We start from the raw sequence: 22,891 nt of genomic DNA, 5'->3' as shown, positions 1-22,891 counted from the left end.
TCAGCCCATGTGTGTTCTTAAAGCTGAGGTGAGTCTCTTATAGGCAGCATATAGTTGGGTCTTTTTTTTTTTTCCATCAAGCTACTCTGTGCCTTTCGATTAGACAATTTAATACATTTTTAAAATGAGGATAGTTTATGGGACCTCTAGAACAATATTAAGCATGCTAACATTCATATTAGAAGTTTCTCCAGAAGGAGAAGGAGAGAAAGAGGTAGAAAATATATTTGAAAGAATTATAACTAAAAACTTCCCAAACCTGAAGAAGGTAACAGATAACTAGGTATAGGAGTCACAGAGGGTCCCAAACAAGATGAACCCCAAAACAGCCACATCAAGGCATATCATAATTAAAATGACAAAAGTTAAAGAGAGAATTTTAAAGGCAGTAAGAGAAATACAAGGAGTTACATACAAGGGAACCCCCATAAGGCCATCAGCTGATTTCCTTTGTAGAAACCTTGTGGGCCAGAAGGGAGTGCTGAAATGAAAAAGCCTATTACCTAGGATACTCTATGCAGCAAGATTATCATTTAGAATTGAAGGACAGATAAAGAGCTTCTCAGACTAACAAAAATTAAGAGTTCATCAATACAAAACTAACCTTAGAAGAAGAATTAAACATCTTTTTTGAGTGAAAAAGAAAAGGCTACAACAAGAAATAAGAAATTATAGGAAGGGAAAAATTCCACTGGTAAAAAAATTATAAAATCAATTATAACTACAAAAAACAGTTAAGGGATAGACATGAAGATGTAGAATATGACATCAAACATAGGGAAGAGGAGTGGTTGACTGGATAAACAAAACAAGACCCATCTATATGCTGCCTACAAGAGACTCACTTCAGAGCTAAAGGCATACAAAGACAAAGTGAGGAGGTTGAAGAGGTGATATTCCATGCAAATAGAAACAAAATGAAAGCTGAGATAGCAATACTCACATCAGACAAAGTAGACTTTAAAACAAAGTCTCTAATAAAAGACAAAAAAGAACAGTATATAATGATAAAGGGATCAATACAAGAAGAGGATATAACATTTTTAAACATATGCATCTGATAGAGGAACACTTAAATATATAGAGCAAATATTAATAGACATAAAAGGAGAAATTGACAATAATACAACAATAATAGGGGACTTGAACACCCCAATTACATCAATGGAAAGGTCATCCAGACAGAAAATCAAGAAGAAAACAGGAGTCCTCCCCAGTTGGACTTTATTAATAGATATGTACAGGACATTCCATCCAAAAAGTGCAGAGTATACATTCTTTCAAGGGCACCAGAATAGATCACACATTAGGCCACAAAATAAGTATCTACAAATTTAAGAGAATAGAAATTATATCAATCATCTTTTCCAATCACAGTGATGTGAAACTAGAAATCAATTGTAAGAAGGAAAATGGGAAAAACATACATAGAGACCATACAACATGCTACTAAAAAACCAGTGGATTATTGAAGAAATCAAAGAGGAAATCAGAAAATACCTTGAGACTAATGAAATTAAAACACAACTTTCCAAAATCTATGGGACACAGCAACATCAGTTCTAAGAGGGAAGTTTATAGTGATACAGGCCTAACTCAAGAAACAAGAATAATCTCAAATAAATAACCTAATTTTCCATCTAGCAGAATTAGAAAATGAAGAACAAGTAAAGCCCAAAATTAGCAGAAGAAAGAAAATAATAAAGATCAGAGCAGAAATAAATAAAATAGACCAAAAAAAACAGAAAAAAAATCAATGAATCCAAGAGCTCATTTTTTGAAAAGATAAAATTTGATAAGCCTTTAGCCAACATCATTAAGAAAAAGAGAGGACCCAAATAAATAAAATAAAAAATGAAAAAGAAGTTACAGCTGATACCACAATCTTAAGAGAATACTACAAATAATTATATGCCAACTAACTGGACAACCTAGAAGAAATAGAAACATTCCTAGAAACACAGTCTTCCAAGACTGAATCAAGAAGTAGATGATCTGAGCAGACTAATTACTAGTAGTGAATTTGAATCAGTAATCAAAAACTCCCAACAAACAAAAGTCCAGGACTGGACAGCTTCACACGAAAATACTACCAAACATATAAAGAACAGTTAATACTCATCCTTCTCAAACTAAGCCAAAACTCCCAAACTCATTCTATGAGTCCATCCTTACCCTGATGCCAAAACCAGACAAAGACACTTAAAAAGAAAAAAAAAAAAAAAGAAAAGAAAAAAAGAAAGAAAGAAAATTACAGGCTGGTATCTCTGATGAACAGAGTTGCAAAAATCCTCAACAAAATACTAGTAAACTGAATTCAACACTGTATGAAAGGAACATATACCAATAGTCACATGAAAAGGTGCTTATCATCACTAATCATCAGGAAAATGCAAATCAAAACCACAATGAGATATCAATTTATATCTGTTAGAATGGCTATCATCAAAAAACAGGAGATAAGAAATGTTGGTAAGGACATAGAGAAAATGGAATTTTTGTGTACTGTTAGTGGGAATGAAAATTAATATAGCCACTATGTAAAAGAGTATGGAGGCTCATTAAAAGGCTAAAAATTGAATCACCGTATGATTCAGCAATCCTACTTCTGAGTAAATATCCAAAGGAAATAAAATCAGGATCTCAAAGAGCTATCTATACTCCATGTTCATTGCAGCAGTATTCATAATAGCCAAGATATGGGAACAACTCAAATGTCCTTTGGCAGATGAGTAGATGAAGAAAATGTGATACATACATACATACATACACACACACACACACACACACACACACACACACACACACACACCCCAAAATAGTATTCAGCCATAGGAAAAGAAGAAAATCCTGCCACTTGTGACAACATGGATGGCCCTGAGGGCATTATCCTAAGAGAGGTAAGTCAGACAGTGAAAGACAAATATTGTATGATACCACTTACATGTGGAATCTAAAAAAGCTGAACTAATAGAAACAGAGAGTAAAATGGTGGTTGCCAGGGTTGGGTGTCAGGGGTGGGGGGAGAGACATGGGGGGATTTTTGTCCAAGGGCATAAACTTTCAGTTGTAAGATGAACAAGTTCTTAGGATGTAATGTACAGCAGGGTAACTACAGTTAGCAATACTGTATTATATACTTGAAATTTGCTAAGAGAATAAATCTTAAATATTCTCACCACAAAAAAGAAATGATAATTATGTGACATGATGGAGGTATTAACTCATCTGTTATGTCATCGTTTTGCAATATGTTAAGTCTATCAAATCACCAAGCTGTATACCTTAAACTTACATAACGCTATGTCAATAATGTCTCAATAAGGCTGGTAAAAACAAGAAATTAAAGATCTAAAAGGTCTCAGATAAACCTAAATGTTTATAATTACCAGTCTAAGGTTATACAAAAGCAAACCAAATGACTTACAGCGTTGTTTTCCAAGTAAGTAGACTCTGCGGACTATTAGTCCCATTATGTTCTTGGGGGAAAAAAAAAGAGAGAGAGAGAGGTGGAGGAGGAGGGAATTTCATGGGCAAATAAATTTGAGACATGCCTTAGTATTCCCAAAGTTTTCAACAGATTATTGTAAATTTTTGAGAAAGGGGATCTAGCACAAGGCATTTCCCAATTGTACTGGGCAATGCAACAATGAATTATGCAAGAAGCGTATTCAGTAGCTTACACCAGGGGCATGCAGCTACACATAATGTCCAGGATCCAAGTTTCTGGAAACCCATTCTCATCCCTTGATTAACAGATGGATTTCATCTGAGGTGGCACATTTCCTTTTCTGTCCCTCAATTACTAAGTTCAATAAATTAACTCAGTTGGTTTTAAAGCTTAAACCCCAGTTTGGGTGCCATATCTTTAGACTTGCCATACATCCTCTGCTCCTCCAATGTGCCCAGCTGGCTCACCTTCAGATCATGCTCCCCTCTGTGATCTAAGAAGACTGCTTCTCTATCTGCTGGTTCTCTTGGAACTCTAGTTGATTTCCTTTAAATCTTTTTAAGAATTATTCATCGAGAAAAAAAAAACCACATCTGGAACTTGGGATATTCCTGCAGCTCAAGGAAACAACAGTGTCCACATAGGACTGCCTGTATCATCAGTACGTCACTCTCCCTCTCCCTTCAGCATCTGTGTGTGTGGCTGGAGGGAGGTGCAGGTTTACCACCAGACTGTGCTGACAGTAGCTATCCTAGACTAAAAATGCAAGTTCTGTCATCACCCGGTCATGTCAATGTTTTGTGGTTGGTCAGTTAGATCAAAAGGTGCTTTTCCCATTATTTTTAAATTACTTTTCTCTAAAAAAGATTTGAACCACAGTGCAGTACAAAATTGCTTCTCAGTTCTGAGCATTTATATTAGCTATTATCTATCCCTGCAAGGAGACTGCGTAAATTATTAGGACTGTAAAAATTCTACCTGTCCTGCAAAGGCTGAAATTGCAGGAACTCATTTTCGAGAGAAGGTCAAGCATTACCATGGTTTCCCTTCGGCCCTGTCTCCATGGGACTCAACAGTCAGGGTTTCTTAAGCAAAAAACAGGCAACAGATAGGATTTCCATCTGTTCAGATGGAGAGTATCTTGAATTCATAGTGGTTTTATGACTATTATTATTAAATTCATGGCTCCTATTTAAAAAAATCCTAAGTAGTGAACAAGCATTGCCAATCAATAAAGCAGAAAAGTTCCCTGCATTGTTTAACCAGATTTCCAATCTTCACTACTAGCAGAGACCAAAGACCAAAACTAGAGTAAATTAGATTCCGATAGATGTGTGGGAAAATTGGAATTTCTGCTGGTGTAGTATGTGGACAAAGAGTCTTTCCCAGTATTTACTAGTAAGTTCCTCTGAACCAAGTCGGGCTCCATGGAAACAGAATACAGGGTCCCTATGGAAACATGAAAAAATCCACTGCCAGTGGCAGAAAGGGCATCACGGGTAGGTGTACTTAGGAACGTACCATCTGACTGCTGTCAGCTCAAGGTCTCTCTGGCTAGCCTAACGGGATTGTCTCACTTTCATCTGCACTCAAAAGGATCTGCTTCAAAGAGACTACACACTCAGGTTGCTTGGGAATACTTGACAGGATCACAACTTTATTATTAAACAAGCCTGTGAGTGTGAGAGTTAAACAAGTCCAAATGACAACTTCAGGGAGGTGCTCCTCCTCCCCCAAATTCTCAGCAGGCTCCCCTAAATCACCCAGAGAAGCCCAGCTCACCCCACAATAGCCATCTACCAAAGGCTGAATTTTCATAGCCCCAAACAAGGCTTCTTGCCCTGCACCCCAGCTCTTCTCATTCTGAAAAATCTGAGCCCAAAACTTCAGCAGCAAAAGACCAAAATGACCTAAGCCTAGATAAAGAATTAAAAACATGTCCTTCCAGCATCTCCAGGTGGGGGAATCAAATACCTGCAGAGCAGCTCTTCCCAACAGCCTTGCCCATGTGGCCAGTTCCCCAACCTGCAATCATCCGATAGCTGGCACCAAGGCGAAATGTGGCCACTGAAAACCTTTTTCCATTCCCTAAACAAAACTACTCACAATATAATCCTGACTTAACTTGCTAAATATTCCAGCTCACAAAGAGGAAATTCATTCTTCCTGGAGAGAACAGCAGGAACAGTATATAGAACTTACCAGTTAAATGGACAAGCTAGGTGTAACAGGAGCCTATGACCAGGTGCAAGATTTAGGAACCTCAACTGATAGCTCCATGACTCAAGAGGTCCAAAATGTCACAGGATGCCAGAGAGAGTCTCATACAGATATAGCAAATGTGGGGCGCTCAGGCCACCCAATGACCATGACAGAAATCATTAATGAGTCACTCTGTTCTCTCTCTCAGCACAGACATGGCCTAAGAATCCTTCTAAACACAATGTTCCAGGTAGCTGCTTCTAAGAAATGTTACCCTCTCTCCCAAAAGGGAAGCTTTTCTCTAATTCTGGCCTATATAACATAATATTCCAATATAAAAGGAAGAAGTAGAGAGAAATGTAAGAGTTATATAGTAAACAGCCTAAATGGGCCCCCTAAAGTGCCACCTGTGTGGCCTGTCTCCTGGAAGAGAAATAGTCCTTGGGTAAGTGAGCTACCAATGTCTTTAAGCCCTTAACCTAAAATTTGGGTTTAAAACCCATTGCTTACTAAACCATGACATTCAAATGAGAGTAAAGTTCATCTGCGGGAATAATTTTTTATATAAACACCAATCACAGTTCTAACTCCTTATTTACCTCCATCCAGCTCAGTTTTTCATAAAGTCGGCCAAGTTAAAAATCAGCTGTGAATATTCATTCAGCACTATGATAATCAATTGTCACTCTCCTTTCTGCAAAGAACAGGAAATCATATATAGTTCAGTGTGTGGGAGTGAAGGCTTCTTATTTACGGTTCCAAAGTTCTCTTAATGAGTGCCAAAGGCAGCCAGGGCACATCCATGGGAACTGATCCTCTACCATCAGAGCTGGCCAACAAGGCCACAGAGTAGTGACCCGGTACCCAAACCTCTTCCTCTGTCTTCCTTGCAAGCCACACTGCCTGTGATGTTCTCTTTACAGCTTTAATTTGAAGTTAGCATTTGACCTCCGCCATCTAACAAAAAATAGGGTAACAGAGTCAAGTCCACCACAAAGGAAACACTGATCAGAACAGTTTCCTCTGCAGCACCAACCAGGAGGAAAAGACTGGGTATCTGGGCAAAAGGATGGGAGTTGCACTGGAGAAGGGACACCATGCTGTGCCCTTTGTCCATTCCCGATTCTGCTGCAAGTGGCCCTGCTTTCAATGACCTGTTTTCTCTGCCATCAATTCAAGGACATTACAAGGACAGTGTATGGCCAACCTCATTTCAGGATTAGCCATTCCTTCCCTTAGAGGGATAGTTGCCAACTTTCTACTCTGCTGTGCTTGTCCTGTGAGCATTTCTGAGTCCCATGAAACCAAATTTAGAAATATGGGACCAGATTGATGTGGGGAGATCAATAATGGTACATGAAGATGAAGGCTGTACCCTAGAGAGAGTGGAGCAGAAAGGTGGAAATTACCTGGGTTCCCTACTGGTTTACCCACCTCTGGACTCACGTGAGAAAGAAACAATTTTCATCTCATAGCCAAACTTAATCCCACTAAATTTGTCTTATGAACTATTCTTGTGTGCAAAGAGATACAAAATATTTTAGTGGCTGTAGTGAGCATCATTTAAGTGTCCGACATTAGAACAGGTAGGTAGATACGTAGGCAGGCAGGTAGGCAGGAAGACAAGAAGGCAGGAAGAAAATGTAAGTGAGGCAGGCAAAAGAGTGAGGAGGCAATAGATGTTAACAGATAATCTTGGAACATACTACATTTAAGCCAAGTTGGGTTATACATCTTTTCATTTTAGGAATAAGATCAAAATTTTAAATTAGAGAACTATATGAAATCTTGGGATGAGGGTGTTGAGAAGATGGAAGGTGGAAAGTGTCTGGAGACTGTTGATCCACTCTTATAACTTCAGGCTGTACATGGGACCAGCACCAAGGCAAGACAGAAAAGGATGAACATGATGATCTTAGAGATTATGATTTCATATTCAAACAGAGCCATGACATTTGCAAAATGCAACCAGATACCAATATTTACAAGAGATGCGTGGTCATAAAACATAAGAATTATATGAAAAGAATACATAATTGTAGCAATTACCAGGGTAGTTAAAGTTGGCCAAAGAAATACACTTCTATATCTTAACAGTTAAATATACACAAATCCAATCAATTGGATTGGATCCAACCCACCTGGTTTGAGGGCTGTAATCTAACTTGAAAACTAGGACTAGTAAATCATGTGTCTTAAAACTATGGAATATAGGATGTAACATCTAGAACAGACAATGGACTCAGTATGTTTGATCAAGGCAGTTAATTAAGGAACATGTTCTCCGGTATTTTAAAAACATCAGAAAACAATACAAAGGAATATTACATAGCCTTAAAACAAGAAAAGGAAATCCTGTCACAGGCTACAATATGGATGAAGCTCGAGGATATTCAACTAAGTGAAACAAGTCCATCATAGAAGGACAAAGACCAGATGATTCCACTCACATGAAGCATCAAACATTGTCAAAATCCTAGATATAGAAAGTAGAAGTAAAAATGTGGTCTCCAAGAGCTGGAGATAGGGAAGAGGGTGAATTAGGTTTTAACAGGAATACAGTTTCACTTTTGAAAAATGAAAAATTTCTAGAGGTCTGTCGCACGACAGTGTGAATAAACTCAACACCACTGAACTGTACACTTAAAAATGATTAAGATGGCAAATTTAACGTTATGTATTTCTTATTATAAGCAACTAAATAAATAATTTTAGCAAACTGAAAAGAGACTATCAAAATATTACTTTAAAATAAACCAAAAAACATGAGATGATATAATTATTTGCTTAGGGGGGTAATTGACTATCAGCCTTGCGAATATTTTGAATTTTATATAGAAATGTGTAAGAGAATCAAAATCTATAGTATTCATAATTTTAGTTTTAAGAGGATAATTGTAATATTTAAAAGAACATAGTCTATTGCAATAAGAGGTCAGTCTTTTAATTTCTTTTTTTAATGTGTAGTAAAATAATTGATTAGAAATGTTATTTTAATGTTGAAATCTTACAAATGCAATATTAGAACATTTAAAATAATTTAAGATTCCACCTTATTAATAAATTGAACTTACCAAATTTACAAAAATTATTTAAGCACAAGATGGCTTGTCAGCCTAAAAGCTGAATCATTTGAAACAGAAATCAAATTTATTAAATATACAAATTCTATTTTAAAAACCTGATGGAGTTTAAATATGTAGAACATCAATCAAAGGCCCTTTGATGTATTTGTTAAAGTTTGTTAGACTGATAAATGAAATATCTGTAAGATAAATGTAGCTTAAACAACTAGGGGTTTTGTTGTTGTTGTTGTTGTTTTATTGAAGTATAGATGATTTAAAATCTTGTGTTAGTTTCAGGTATATAGCAAAGTTATTCAATTACATATTTTTTTCAGATTATTCTCCATTACAGGCATTACAAGATAAAGAATATAGTTCCCTGTGTAATATAGTTAATCCTTGTTGCTTATCTATTTTATGTATAGTAGTTTGTATCTGTAAATATCACACTCCTAACTTATCCCTCCCCCAACTTTCCCCCTTTAGTAACCATAAGTTTGTTTTTTATGTTGAGAAGCAACAAGGTTTTGGATTTCCAACTTTAGTAAGTCAAAAATTAATTATTAGCACTAAGTTAAAAAACCATCAGAAAAAGAAATTAAGAAAAAAATCCCATTTATAATTGCATCAAAAAGAATTAAAAATCAGAATAAATTTAATCAAAGAGGTGAAAGACTTGTACACTAAAAACTTTAAGACACTAAGGAAACAAACTGAAGAAGATACAAATAAATGGAAAGATATTCCATGCTCATGGTTGGAAGAATTAATATTGCTAAAATGTCCATACTACCCAAAGCCACCTACAGATTCAATTCAATCACTATCAAATTTCCAGTGGCACTTTTCACAGAAGTAGAAAAAGAATCCTAAAATTTGTGTGGAACCACAAAAGACCCCAAATAACTAAAGCAATCTTGAGAGAGAAGAACAAAGCTAGAGGTATTACAATTCCTGATTTCAAACTTTATTACAAAGCTCTAGTAATCAAGACAGTATGGTAGTGGCATAAAAACAACATGTAGATCAATGGAACATAATAGAGAGTCCAGAAACAAACCCATGCATATATAGTTAATTAATTAATGGAAAAGGAGCCAAGAATATATGAGAGAAAGAACAGTCTTCAATAAATGATGTTGGGAAAGCTGGACAGTCACATGCAAAAAAAGGAAACTGAACCATATCTTACAGAAAGAGAAAAGAGAACACTCTTGTAATGTTGGTAAGAATGTAAGCTGGTGCAGCCACTATGGAGAATAGTATGGGTATTCCTCAAAAAATTCAAAATAGAACTACAATATGCAATCTAGCAATTCTACTTCTGTGTATTTATCTGAAGGAAATAAAACACTAATACACACAAAAAAATCTGCACCTCCATGTTCACTGCAGCACTATTTACAATAGCCAACAGATAGAAACAACTTAGTATCATTAATGGATAAATGGATAAAGAAGATGTGGTATCTATCTATCTATATCTATATAGATATAGATAGTGGATAGTATTCAGCCATAAAAAATAATGAAATCTTGCCATTTGCAACAACATGAATGGATCTAGAGGGTAATATGCTAAGTGAAATAAGTCAAAGAAAGACAAATACTGTATGATCTCACCTATATGTGGAATCTAAAAACAACAAAACAGAATGAAAACAGAATCATAGATATTGAGAACAAATAAGTGGTTTTGGGGTGGGGGTGAAATAGGTGAAACAGATTATACTAGACTTATCGTGGAGATCATTTCCCATCGTATGCAAATGTCAAATCACTACGTAGTAATCTTAAACTAATAATACTGCATGTCGACTATATTTCAATTTTTTTAAGTCAAGAAAAGAAATAAATGACATTCCATTTTTTAAAAAGGTAATGAAACACATGATTAGGCAATAACAATAACTCAGAAAATGAATAAACTTAGAAGTTTAATTAATTTTCTGAACAGGTTAAAACCTCATGGAGGAATCACAGACATCTTCATGTGTAGTAATGTTTTCTTTATGGAAAATTTTCCAATCCATTCTTTTTCCAATCCGACTCTTAGGAAAGGGTTTTAACCACGCGATTCCCTACACTCCATTTTGACTCTTCTCACCTAATAGCACATGTCTATCTTCTGAACAAAGAGCCTTGTTATTCAGAGTATCCTCTGTGGACTAGCAGCTCTGCACAGCCTGAGAGTTTAGCAGAAATGTGTAATCTCGGCAGGACAAAGCAAGGGTGGGGAGGAATGGAAGGATGAGACATGCTCTCCAGAAGAGCTTCTCCAGCTACCTAAAAGAAACTGGTTTTCTAATATAGGTAGTTACGTGAAAACATCCTTTTTTGCCTTCTAGGTAAACTGACTACCAAAAATTAAACTAAAATTATAATCAATTCCTATGTTTCAATTCCTTTTGATAATTTCCTAGAAAAGGTTAAAAATAGTGGCTGTGCTATATGCCTGGCAGCAAAACCTAGTCAAAAAAAAAAAAAAAAAAATTCTGAAAGCAGAACCAAGAATCATGTGTCCTCTCTTCCTTCTGTATCCACAAGGGTGCCTCACTAGAGCCAGCTGTTGAGAGTAGGGAAGATTTACTGGAGGCGTCCCCAAGAACAGGGGAGTAAGGGAAGCTCTACCATCCTCTGGGGTTTAACTATGAAATCAAGACATCAGAGGGGAGAGATGCAAAATACCCTAAAGACACCAAATAGCTCCCAGGCCTCTGAGACTGACACTAAGCTGATTAAATACATTAACATATCTAAAGGAAAAATGTTTCAGTCTCCAGGGCAGTTGGTCAGCCAAGAAGGCTTAGAAAAGAATTTCAGAGGCAAATGCTAGAGATGTCCATCCAAGCAGTCAGGAGGATACTTTGCAATCTGTCTAGTGTGGGATCAAGGAAAAGTTATCTCTGCCATCCTATGACGGTAATAATTTTTACCAGGTATGACGGTGCAGTGGGATTGCACTGCTTTCTGAGTCAGTCTGCTATGGAAGGCTGGAATCATGAAGCACTGAAATTCTCTAAATAACCTTGCTCAGATACATGCTCCCCTACATCAGCTGCCAGTAAAATGCAGCTTCCCACATGCCAGACCTTCAACAAGAGGAGGTATGGCCAGAAGACTGTGTAAGCACCTCTCCAGGTTCTCTATAACAATGAATTAGCATCCTGGCTTTAAACATGATTCCTATGACCTGGGTTAACAGAAATGAATCCTGGGAGATAAAACTGTTTTCTCAGTGTGCTGACAATTGTGTTCGTAAGTCTGAACCCTAGCAAGGACACCAAGATAATGTCACTTGGAAGCCTCCAGGCAGTGGCCAGCCTCACCAGCCAGGCCTCCCCACTCTCCACGCCATGTGTATTCAGGGCTTTCCTTTGAAAATTTCCCATCAGCCAGGGTCATAGAGATAAGTTTGTGATTTTTCTCTAAGAAGTTTGATTGTAAACATGTAATTTTTCTTATTCAGCATCATTATTAATCAAATACATGCAAATTAAGAAAAATAGCAAAGGGAAAATTAGCACAGAGTATAAGCAAAAAGACATTCTATACTGCTGATGGGGGTATAAACCGGAAACACACCAAACATTCTATGTATATGTATATACCTCTGACCCAGCAATTCTACTTCTAGGAAGTTATCCTTACCTACTAATTACATATACAAACAAAAACTTAACCACAATGATGTCTTCTAAAGCAGTCCATAGTAAGTAAAACTTGGAAATCACATAACTACTCAACAGTTGAGATCAGTTAAATAAAAACCTATAATGCAATAACATACTGACATTTGCAATACATTACAGAAGTACATGTACTGACCAGGAGAGACATTTGCAATGTATTTGTATTTTCTTCTTTCTGTCCAGGTACATTTTCTAATGCTTTTTCGATGCACATTTATTATGATATATAGCTTCGGTTTTGAATCAAATTTGAGGAATCACCCCTGACTATATAGAGACTAGAATCCAGGGGTTGGAAGATGACATACACTGGCCCAAGCCCTCTCTCTACTCAAGCAAATTAGCCTCAAAGAGCTAAAAATGGATTATCCAAGGCCACCCGGTTGAGTGTGGCAGAGCCAGTGCTATCACTTAGCTCCGTGGAGTCTTAAGCCCAAATGCGTCCAATCATTCCTACTGCCTCCAAGTTAGAGTAGAACTTTGTCTCTCTCGATGCTACTCAACACCAGCATCTCGGCTCAGAAAGCATAGGTGCTCCTCTAGCTTTGTGTTGAGCCAAAATATTTCAATAAAATCATCGTGAGTGATCTCTGTTCTAAGTGTCCTATACACCATAGCAAGAAACCCCAACTGCAAAACACACCTCACATGATATTCTAGGATTTCCTAAAGGGCATCATAAAACATCAAACTTATCTCAAGGTACCTTAGGATGAATCGGCAAGACGGGGAGAGGACAGAAGAGAGAAATGACAATGGAAAAATGTCTACTCTGTGACCCAGACGTATAGTCATTTCTCACTGTGAAAGCTCCTCTACTTTTAAGAAGCCTATCATTCTGTGTCAGGAAAGAACAAGCTGGCCTCTCGGAAGTTGACTCCGGACTCTGGGGAGCTGTTGCAGGAAGGTTATATCTCTGTACTCTTCTGTGTCCTAAGTCTAATGACTCCCTGACCGGTTTCCAAACAGACGTGTACTGAAGAGCTGTAACCATACTGCAGCATTCGGCCTTGAATTATCTTTCTCTAATATCTGTTTTCTCTTCAAGTGACATTCATTTGGATATTTTTGATAGGACAGAGGGACACAGTGAATGCGTCCTTCCTTACAGAGGCCAAGAAAGCAGCAGTGAGTAAAAGGAAATGATCCAAGGTGCCCCATCTTCCCAGGCCTCCATCTCGGCTGCCGTTAACAGACACAAACCAACATAGCAAAAAATAAATGAACCTTCAAGAGGTGTAAATCTTACTTACGGACACACATTTCCCTGCTTTCATAAAATCCAGGACAACACTGGGATTTGCGCCTATACATAGTTTTTTCTCCGTGTCGATAGGCCGTCCGATAACTGATTCTATATAAAGGGGAAAACCACACTGTTACTTCTTTTAACCTGCAATTTGCTTCAAAACCAAGAATCTATCTCTTAATACAAAAAAGAACTCTTAAGTATAATAAAGGTATAAGAAGTAAAGTACTCCAAAATATTTAAGAAGAAACATGGGATATGTTTTGACCCATATTATGCTAACTCCCCAATTTGCTAAGAATATACTGACTGCCCATTTAAGCCAACCTACACTTTATTTCAAAGGATCAGAAGTTTCATGACCTCCCTACTTCACTTATCTTGAGATATCTTGGAAGGTATTAATTTCATACATGATACTTACCTAATAATCCATCATTTATCTACACACGCTTTAGAGGAAGAATTCACAGAATTCTTTTAAAAATCTGTCAGTGTAGTCTTACCTCACTATAAAACAGAAAGCTAACAGACAAAGACCTATACATTTAACTAAAGCTTCATTCATTTACTGATTCATTTCTATAACACCCATTTATTAAGCACTTCTTATATTCTTAGGCACTGAGGAAAGAGCTCACAGTGAGTGAAAAAACATAAAACTCTTCCTCTCACTGGGGAAGACAGATCTGCAGAATTTAATATACACATTAAGCAAACAAATGCATCAAATAGTAGCTGGTAATGATTAAATGCTGTGATTGAGTAATCAGGGAATAGATTGTGACAGGATGGGAAAGTTGGTTTAGACAAAGTGGTCAAAGAAAGCTTTCCTGAAGAAATGACGCTGAACACAAACATCATTTATTGTAGCAGAAATCAGAAGGTGTCACGCTCCACCCAGGACCCATATAACTCTAAGTATTTCACTAATGAATTCAAGGTACCACAGTTTTCTTCCCTAATAACACTGTTATTTAATATGTTGTTCCTGTTTTCACATTTATAGAAAAAAAACTGTGGCTTATTTTAGCTTAAGGTGAGGTCAAATTTAAGTTAGTCTGAACTGAGTTAGATGTTCAAATAGAAACAGAGGGTAGGATATGAGTTTCTTATTATCTGGTGTCTCCCCCTAGTTATGCCCAACAAGGGGGGTGAATTCTTGCTAAGCAAATGTGGGTAATCAGGAGACCTTTTCTGTGCAAGCTCTTTTAAGTGCACAGACAACATTTTTGCTTTTCTCTGTCTCCTGTGATTTGGAATATACTGCTATGCCAATAGCAAGCACTCAGTAACCATTCACTAGATGAACGGATGCACCTTCTTAAGTGTTTAATATCCCTGATTGTATCAGAGTCCTTCCCAGTTAGCCAAACTCATCAATATAGTTGAGCTTCCATTACCTGTGCCGCGTGCATTTAAACCAGTTCAGAATGTCAGTGCAGCTAGTGTAGTAAATTTGATCAAAGGGATGTGGGTACGATTCTTGTACGGTCACTGAATAGCTGAAAAGAAGAAGAAAGAGAAGGAATCGGTATTACTCTTTCTTACATTAATGATTTGCTATGTACAAAAAAACAATCGTAGGCTAAATTATTTCCACTTGCAACTCCACACTGACTTAACAGAAAATGTCTATGTTTACAGGTTTCTATTTGAACTAGAACCCCAAATGGCCCGATATTAATAATATATTTGTAATTCTTATTTTTATTGAAGTATAGTCATTTTACAATGTTAGTTTCAGGTGTACAGCAAAGCGATTCAGTTATACATACATACACACACATATAATTTCAGATCCTTTTCTATTATAGCTCATTACAAGAAACTGAATATAGTTCCCTGTGCTACACAGTGGGTCCTTGTTGTTTATCTATTTTATGTATAGTCACGTGTATCTGTTAACCCCAAATTTCTAATCTAATATTAATATATTTAAGACAGGAGTTCTTGCAATAAGCTTCAAAAAAATTCTCATTGATGAATCACCATAAACTCTGATACTCCTAAATTTAAAAGCATATCACCACATATTTTTCTGTATTTAATTCCATTCCCCAGCCCCCAGGGGTCCAAGGACAACTAAGACCTTTAACAAAAAGTTTTCAATCTAGGCCTTCTGTAAATAATAAGGGTAAATCAGCAAAGAGACAACTCGAGTACATTTTGCTACAGATTGCAGAAAATCAGAAAGAGTATACTTTTCTGGTTGGAACTTGGAATAATTTCCTTTTGTGTGCCTGCCCTACTTCTCAGGCAATGAAAGAATATATACAACCTCTCCATAAAAGCTAGAAAGTCTTTAAACCTGATTCTAAACACATGGCTGAGACAATTAGCCTGAGATAATCTTACCAACAACCTGCTGCTAATTAAACAGTCTGTTTTCCAATATATTTTCACTAACAGCTTCTTGTTAGAGTAAAAGCATGCAATTCTATGGGCCTAAGAATGGGGGGGGGGGGGACATCCATGAACTATACAGACCATTTGATGTTCAAATCCCATACTTTTTCATTCCAAAGCAGTCTATTATATGCACAAGAGCTTAGATTTCTAGCCTACAGGAAAATCTGGAGAATTCCCTTTTCAGAACAATTTATTCTGTTTTCTTTAACAGTCTCTTAAAGATTCCCACTAAAATCTTGAATTCACACTAACTACCAAAAAAAAAAGGGTCACACTCATGTACTCACTTGCTGCAGATCAATAACCCAAGTTCATTAATACGAACTATCAACTATATACGGTATGGAAGGAAATGAGGTTAAAATTTCAGCATGAAGAATTCAGGTTAGATAGAGAGCAGAACTGGCCTCACAAACAGCGGGAGTTCTTTCTCCAGGTGGCCTCCCTTAGTCATTATGAGACATCCATAAACTAATTACACTATTCACACTTGTATATTTTATTCTCTGTGACATTGCAACTTGATTTCTAGGTAAATTGAGGGATCCTCAGAAATTATAAGCAGGGGCAATAGGTCCTACTGAAAAGATCCCTGGATTACAAGAAGGCAGGTTTAGAATCCTGATCTGATCCTGAGAAACTGCCTGACCTTCAACAGATAAGCTCACTTTCCTAGGTTTTGATGATGACATCTTAAAAGCAGGGGGTCAGAGATGTTCCTGACCTGGCATTCTGGATTTCTAACATGCATTTTAGAGGACTACTTCCTTCCACTCCTACAGATGACACCCTACAAGAACAGGTTCAGACAAGTACAGAGTATGTGACTCCCTACATCTCTGATGTAACTCCTTCAGGTTAAAGCGAGAGGCCGCAGTTAAAACATAAATGTTCTTGGAGGGAACTATCACATGAAGTTACTCATATTTTCTTCAGACCCCTAGCAGTGTCCTGAGGTTCAGGACGATGCAAATTCTAAGACTTCCTAGCCAATCCTTTTTTCTCCCTCTCCAGCTGCTTGTAAATAACCGAGTCTTGAGGCCTGCAGCCTTCTCTCCCCACTCCACTTCCAGTAGAGAACAAAGTAAACACACGTCCTGTGTGTGGGGCGGCTCTACAGGCAGTCCTACGTTACCCACGAGCAAAACAGAGCAGCTTTTCACGTGTGCTGTAGGAATGCAAAAGAAACCACTCTAAATTAATGCCACTTGGGCAAAACAATGTCATCTCCCAGGCCTTACAACACTAATCGAGCTGAACTAAATTAGTCGGTTGGAACAAGATGTGATGCAGTATTCCCACGAAATGTCACAGGCCACGTTATGGTGTTAAGGCCTGAACGCTTTGGAGAGCAAAAGTGACGATCAGCAAACACAGGCCACTGTATGTAATGGGGGAGCTGACTCCACAAGCACATGTGAAAAGCATCTTCACTAATTTCTAGCAGCCTGGAAGGTTGCTTACACGGAGAAAATGTTAAAGTACAGGAATTTCCTCTTCTGGACAATAGCTTTTCACCAAGAGCACACATTGCAGGATGTGTCTCTGCTTTTAGGACATAAAAAAAGCTCATCTCTATAAAAGGGTAATCAAACCATTAAATATTTCAATTCAACAAACAATTATTGAAAAACTCACATGCAATTCCTGCCCTCAAAGAGAAGCCAGCAAGTAAATAAATGCTAAAAATAACATGCTATGACTTTAATGGAGAGACATACACAGTTTGGGGGAAATCGGAATCTAAAATTCACTATGGTTGAGTATTTCTCTTCAATCTTAACACTTCTCATTAGAATTATTCGGAGTCTCAAACTCAACGAAGAACAGACTGAACGTAAATTACTTTTCCCTTTGATCAGATACTGAGGCTTCCAGTTTACAGAAGGGTTCTAAGCCTTTTCAATCCAAAATTCTTTTATACACTCTTTTTTCTTTTCTAAACAATCTCTCTTTTTATTTTTCATTTTTAATATTATCATCACAGTAGAAAATCTAGAAAACAAACTTTTAAGAAGAGAGTGAGAGAATTTCATAAGTCTGACCTAATCACCACCACCATTTGGCTGAATTTCTTTACAGTTGCTAGGGGTTCTTAGTTTTTAGTGTTAGTTTAGCTTTTTTGTTTTTATATTTTTATATTCATGCTATGCACATACCTTTAAACCTACTTTAAGAGCATATCGTAAGCATTTTTCCATGTTAGTCAAACTATGACTGCCAAATACTCGTGACTACACCAAATTTGCTCCATACCTACTAATCTTTAGACAATTAAGTTTTTGTCACCTTTCAAGCCATGTTCTGGAAGCTGTGTGCCTGCATCATGAAGGAAAATATCTCTGAGAAATGGACGGCCTCCTCTGGTCCTTATCACTGCTTCTCTGGCCAGTACCTGGGATGCTGTTTAAACTTAATTAGCACCTTTGCTAACAAGCCACACCTCCATGTTCAGCTGCAGCTGCTCTTAAAGTCACAGAATGGGAAGGAATCTTCTCGATTGTCTAGCCCAATCCCATTTTCATCACAAATGAGCAACGAGATCCCAGTACTAGTGGTCAGTCTGGAGCTAGCACTAACACCAGGACCTCCCAGATACCATCCTGCCCCTCTGTCCCTCTCAGATGTCACTAGAACAGCTAAAGTTTCTACAGTAGACAGGGAGCGGCAAACTGTAGTATAAAAGGAATTTGATCTCAATTCTGCACTATTTCCAACATCAAGATGCCAAACTCTTTATCTCCTGCTTGTTTGTTTAACCTTCTCAAACACATTGAAAACATATCATCATCATGATTCTAACCTATTAAGTATTATCTGCAGAGGAACACCAGCAAGATTTGATTTAAGGTCAAAGAACAGGGGGAGGAAAAGCCATCATCACTTGGACACATTCCAAAGTGGTTAATTACATTTTATCTACCTAAATTACCTTGTTACTTTAATCAGATATGGTAATAATGATCATTTCTTAACTGTTTGCTTCACGACTGCAGCTTCAATTACTACCAGTATGTGTCCCACCCCCAAGGGACTGGGCAGAGAATGGCTTCTCTTTATTTGTGCCTTCTTTAGAAGAAACCCCAAAAGAGGGAAACGCTTAAACCCACACAACAGGGAAAGGGAATGGGGAGAAGGAACAGATGATTCATGGCATCATTCATTTTCCAAAAGGATGCGGTACAGAATTCCTTTAATAACAAGCATCCCTTGTGTATTTTTAAATGATTTAATTTTCCTTAATTTCATTTCATGTACAACTTCTAAGAATCACAACTGCTGCATTAAAATGAGGCATGCTTTTCTTTGAAAGCAAATGGTTCAGTATGTTTGGGGAGGGACCTGAGAGTCTGCATTTCCAACAAGCTCCCAGCTGAGGTTCCTGCCACTACAGTTTCACAGACCACACTCTAAGAAATAAGGCTACAGGTGAGGCCAGGGCTCGGATGTTGGTGACAGGTGTGTTTGAGTATAAGGAAAACCTACAATGAGCCCTACTCAGCTCTACCTCCAGGAATTTTGTCCTTGAAGCTAATCATCTTCTGCCCATTTCAATTCAAGCTCATTTCAGTTTTTGAAAACACAGGAGAACCTGTCACCAACACTCTTTTTTTGATTGTTTTTGTTTTGTTTTTTAAATACATTTTTATTACAGTATAGTCAGTTTACAATGTTGTGTCAATTTCTGGTGTACAGCATAATGCTTCAGTCATATAGGAACATACATATATTCATTTTCATATCCTTTTTAACCATAAGTTACTATAAGATACTGAATATAGTTCCCTGTGCTTTACAGTATGAACTTATTGTTTATCACAACACCTTTATTTGATCTTTTAAATAATAAATACTCCTTTCTGCACTGTTGCCAAAGCAATTTCAGTTTGTTTGTTTTTTTTAACCTGTCTTCAAAGCTTTATAACAGCAAATTTATCAGTAAGAAGATTTTGGCTGTCAATTTTTCTTTCTAGCAGTTCTTGGAAAAATATGGACAGGAAAAAAATATCCATCATTTCCTGATTTTTTCCACACTCAATTTCCCTCCCCATTAGTACTAAAACTCTAAAGAGGTTACTCTAATCACTTGTACAAGAATGGAATTATATTACGTTTAGAGATTAACATGCTTCTGCTCGCTCTCTCCCCGCTGCCCCTACTAGTGATGTCCACATTTCGTCATTTCCCATCAAAGCATGAGCTTCCTCATCAACAATTATTTACTGAGCACATACCATATGCAAGGCAGTGTTTTAGACACTGGGAATTAAAAATGGCAAACAGAACAATGCAGTCATGTGTTGGTAAGTTTTGCTAAATATTGAGCAAGGAATCAGGACAAAATGTGTACATGAGTGGATGCTGGATTACTTGCAGACTTGGGTTCTTTTCTCTTTAGAGCCTCTCCCTCAGAGAGTTCATCTGTTCACGTCTCATCATGCTGGAGACTCCCAAATCTATAGTCCCAAACACTTCCTGGCCCATGTATCAACTCGATCTTATGACCACAATGTGACAAAATCAGTGATCTCTTCCCTGTCAAATCAAATCCCTTCCTTTTATTTTTCCACGTGTGCAGTTACACCTCCACTCTTTCCCGCGGCAGATTCTAAGCTCAGCCTTTTCTGCCTCTTTCACATCCTACAGTTAATGTATTACTAAAGCCTCTTGATTCTTACTTCACGAAATCTTACAAATTTGACTTTTTCTCCCATTCCAAAGCTATCATCCTCCAAGGAGTTCAACCACCAATGGAATCCCCCTTTTCTAAATTTGATATGTACCCGTAATTCATGTATTCATTGATTCATTTTTTATTACTTTAATAAATATTTATTATGTACTTTGTGGGTGAAATGTTTTCTGGAAGGTTCTGTGAAAATTATAAAGATAATTAACAGGAGGTCCCTCCTCCTAAATTCTGTATAATAGTCAATGCCACAAATATATAAACTTTATTACACATACATGTTTCTTCTACAGCTTAAAGTGTCATAATGATACATAACTCTATTGATCGATCAAGGAAATATGTTTTTGTGACCCTGACTGTAATACTGCCAATGGAGATGTGGACTGGCCCTCGCCGAAAAAAAGCACTGTGAGTAAGGAACCAGTGTGCCCCGAGAACAACACAGCTGCTATGCTTGAAAGGCTCTGAGCTTTGTGCATCCCACCCATGGGTGACGACAGTGATGAGAATGTGTACTGTGGTGCACTAAGCATGGTGCTGAGGGTGATGGGATAAAAAGACCAAGAGTTTGATGTCATTGCACTTACAGCTATTAAAAATGTGTATTACTCTTAGTACCTGATACTGTCTATTTGTCTGAAAAATTTGCAGTGTTAATTTTGGATAAAGAAACATACTTTCTTAGGAATGCAAGTAGCATTAGAGCAGAGTAAACTGCGTTGGACTGTACTACAATATCACTAGATGATTTGAGCTATTTTTGTGTTCCAAAGGGACTATGAGATGACCTTTTATTTTGTACTTCCTCTGTATTTCCTACTGCAAATCTGGACACAGATCTGGACATTACATCATCTGCTTTCATATAATCTACTCAATCTTGTTCTCCTCCAATACTGTACTGACCCTCATCTTGTTGGACACAGCGCTTCATGGTCTGCATGGCACTGGTTTCAAACTACCTTCCTTTCCTAGAATCCCTCCAATCACTGTCATCCATTAGTCTCATTCAGGTTTTCGGGGACGTCTCAAGTGACACCATTTCCATGCAGCCTTGCCAGTTCCTCCAGAAATCACATCTCCTTCAGGCCACCTACCGCAGAATTTTTTATGCCATACATTTCAGCACTGTAGTACATTACTCCCTACTGTCTCCCACTGCTCTTATTGCTGCCCACACGTAAGTCCAGCTCCACCAAATTATTGCAAATAGATACAGAGCAGGCAGAAGCCCTTAGGGAGGTCACTTTTATTCATGTTTCCCCTGGACTTACAATCACACCTGTGTAAGAATCAGTATATCAGGGTTTTTTTTTTTTACATTATATTCTCTAAGACCAAGTGACTTATACTATCTAATTCATTACATATAACTAACGATTTTTACATAAAAGGAATTTTACAATCTCTTCTGAAATTCTGATTTGATATATGAGACTAATAATGATAGTACATAAAGGAATCTATCAGAAATTACTTCTCAAATGACTTTTGAAACTATTACCTTTCCCAGTGGCTACACACATTAGGGTCTTCAAGGTTCAGAGATGACGCTGTTCTGATCCAGTGGCATAACAATAAGCAGATAAAGCCCAGGCACGAGTTCAAAGAAATAACCATTTTTTCTGAAGAAAAATCTACAAGGAAAAAAAAATCCAAATTAGGGGAGCATTAAAATGACCTACATGGAATTCTTTTCAGTACAGTAACTATTCAGTAGCAGTTGTCACTAGGGCTGAAACACACATAACGAGTCTTGGGTTTAAATAGATGGGTCACCAGCTTTCATGGTCCAGGAGAGAGAGGTATTTCTTATGTTGTCAGGATGGCCACCATTTTGTAAATTACTAAATGTGCAAATCATTGTTAATTGCCACCAGAACAAAAGGCCTTCTCATCCATGCCAGCCAACATTAAAGGAATCTACCCGAACAACTCAGAGCGACACAGGCTTCCAGATTCTCTCACCAGGCATATTTCCCTTCTGGAAGAAGAGGTCTCACAGAGGAATCTGGCCTCATTTGTCCTAGAGGATAAACAATGAGACAGAAGCTCCATTGACTCAAGGGAGAGGCACCTCAGGCTTAAACTGAGATTCATTCAAAAATTCATTCAATGTGCACTGAA

At 37.5% G+C, this 22,891-nt stretch overlaps 1 protein-coding gene across 3 annotated transcripts in view; it reads right to left on the bottom strand.

Annotated features, from left to right (window-relative positions):
* MEGF10 (multiple EGF like domains 10) overlaps positions 1-22,891 on the bottom strand; it is a 156,852-nt gene that overhangs the window by 94,693 nt on the left and 39,268 nt on the right. For all 3 annotated transcript variants that reach the window (XM_010980977.3, XM_031448935.2, XM_031448936.2), the window contains exons 2-4: positions 22,269-22,401; positions 15,063-15,164; positions 13,664-13,764 (exon numbers count right to left, since the gene is read on the bottom strand). In XM_010980977.3, the coding sequence (XP_010979279.2) occupies positions 13,664-13,764; positions 15,063-15,164; positions 22,269-22,384 (319 nt within the window). In that variant the 5' untranslated portion in view covers positions 22,385-22,401. The remainder of the gene's footprint in view (positions 1-13,663; positions 13,765-15,062; positions 15,165-22,268; positions 22,402-22,891) is intronic.

The sequence above is a fragment of the Camelus dromedarius genome, chromosome 3, assembly GCF_036321535.1.
Source record: "Camelus dromedarius isolate mCamDro1 chromosome 3, mCamDro1.pat, whole genome shotgun sequence".
Taxonomy (NCBI): Eukaryota; Metazoa; Chordata; class Mammalia; order Artiodactyla; family Camelidae; genus Camelus; species Camelus dromedarius.
Note: the sequence above shows the minus strand (reverse complement) of the source record. Positions and strands in the feature narration are given on the sequence as shown.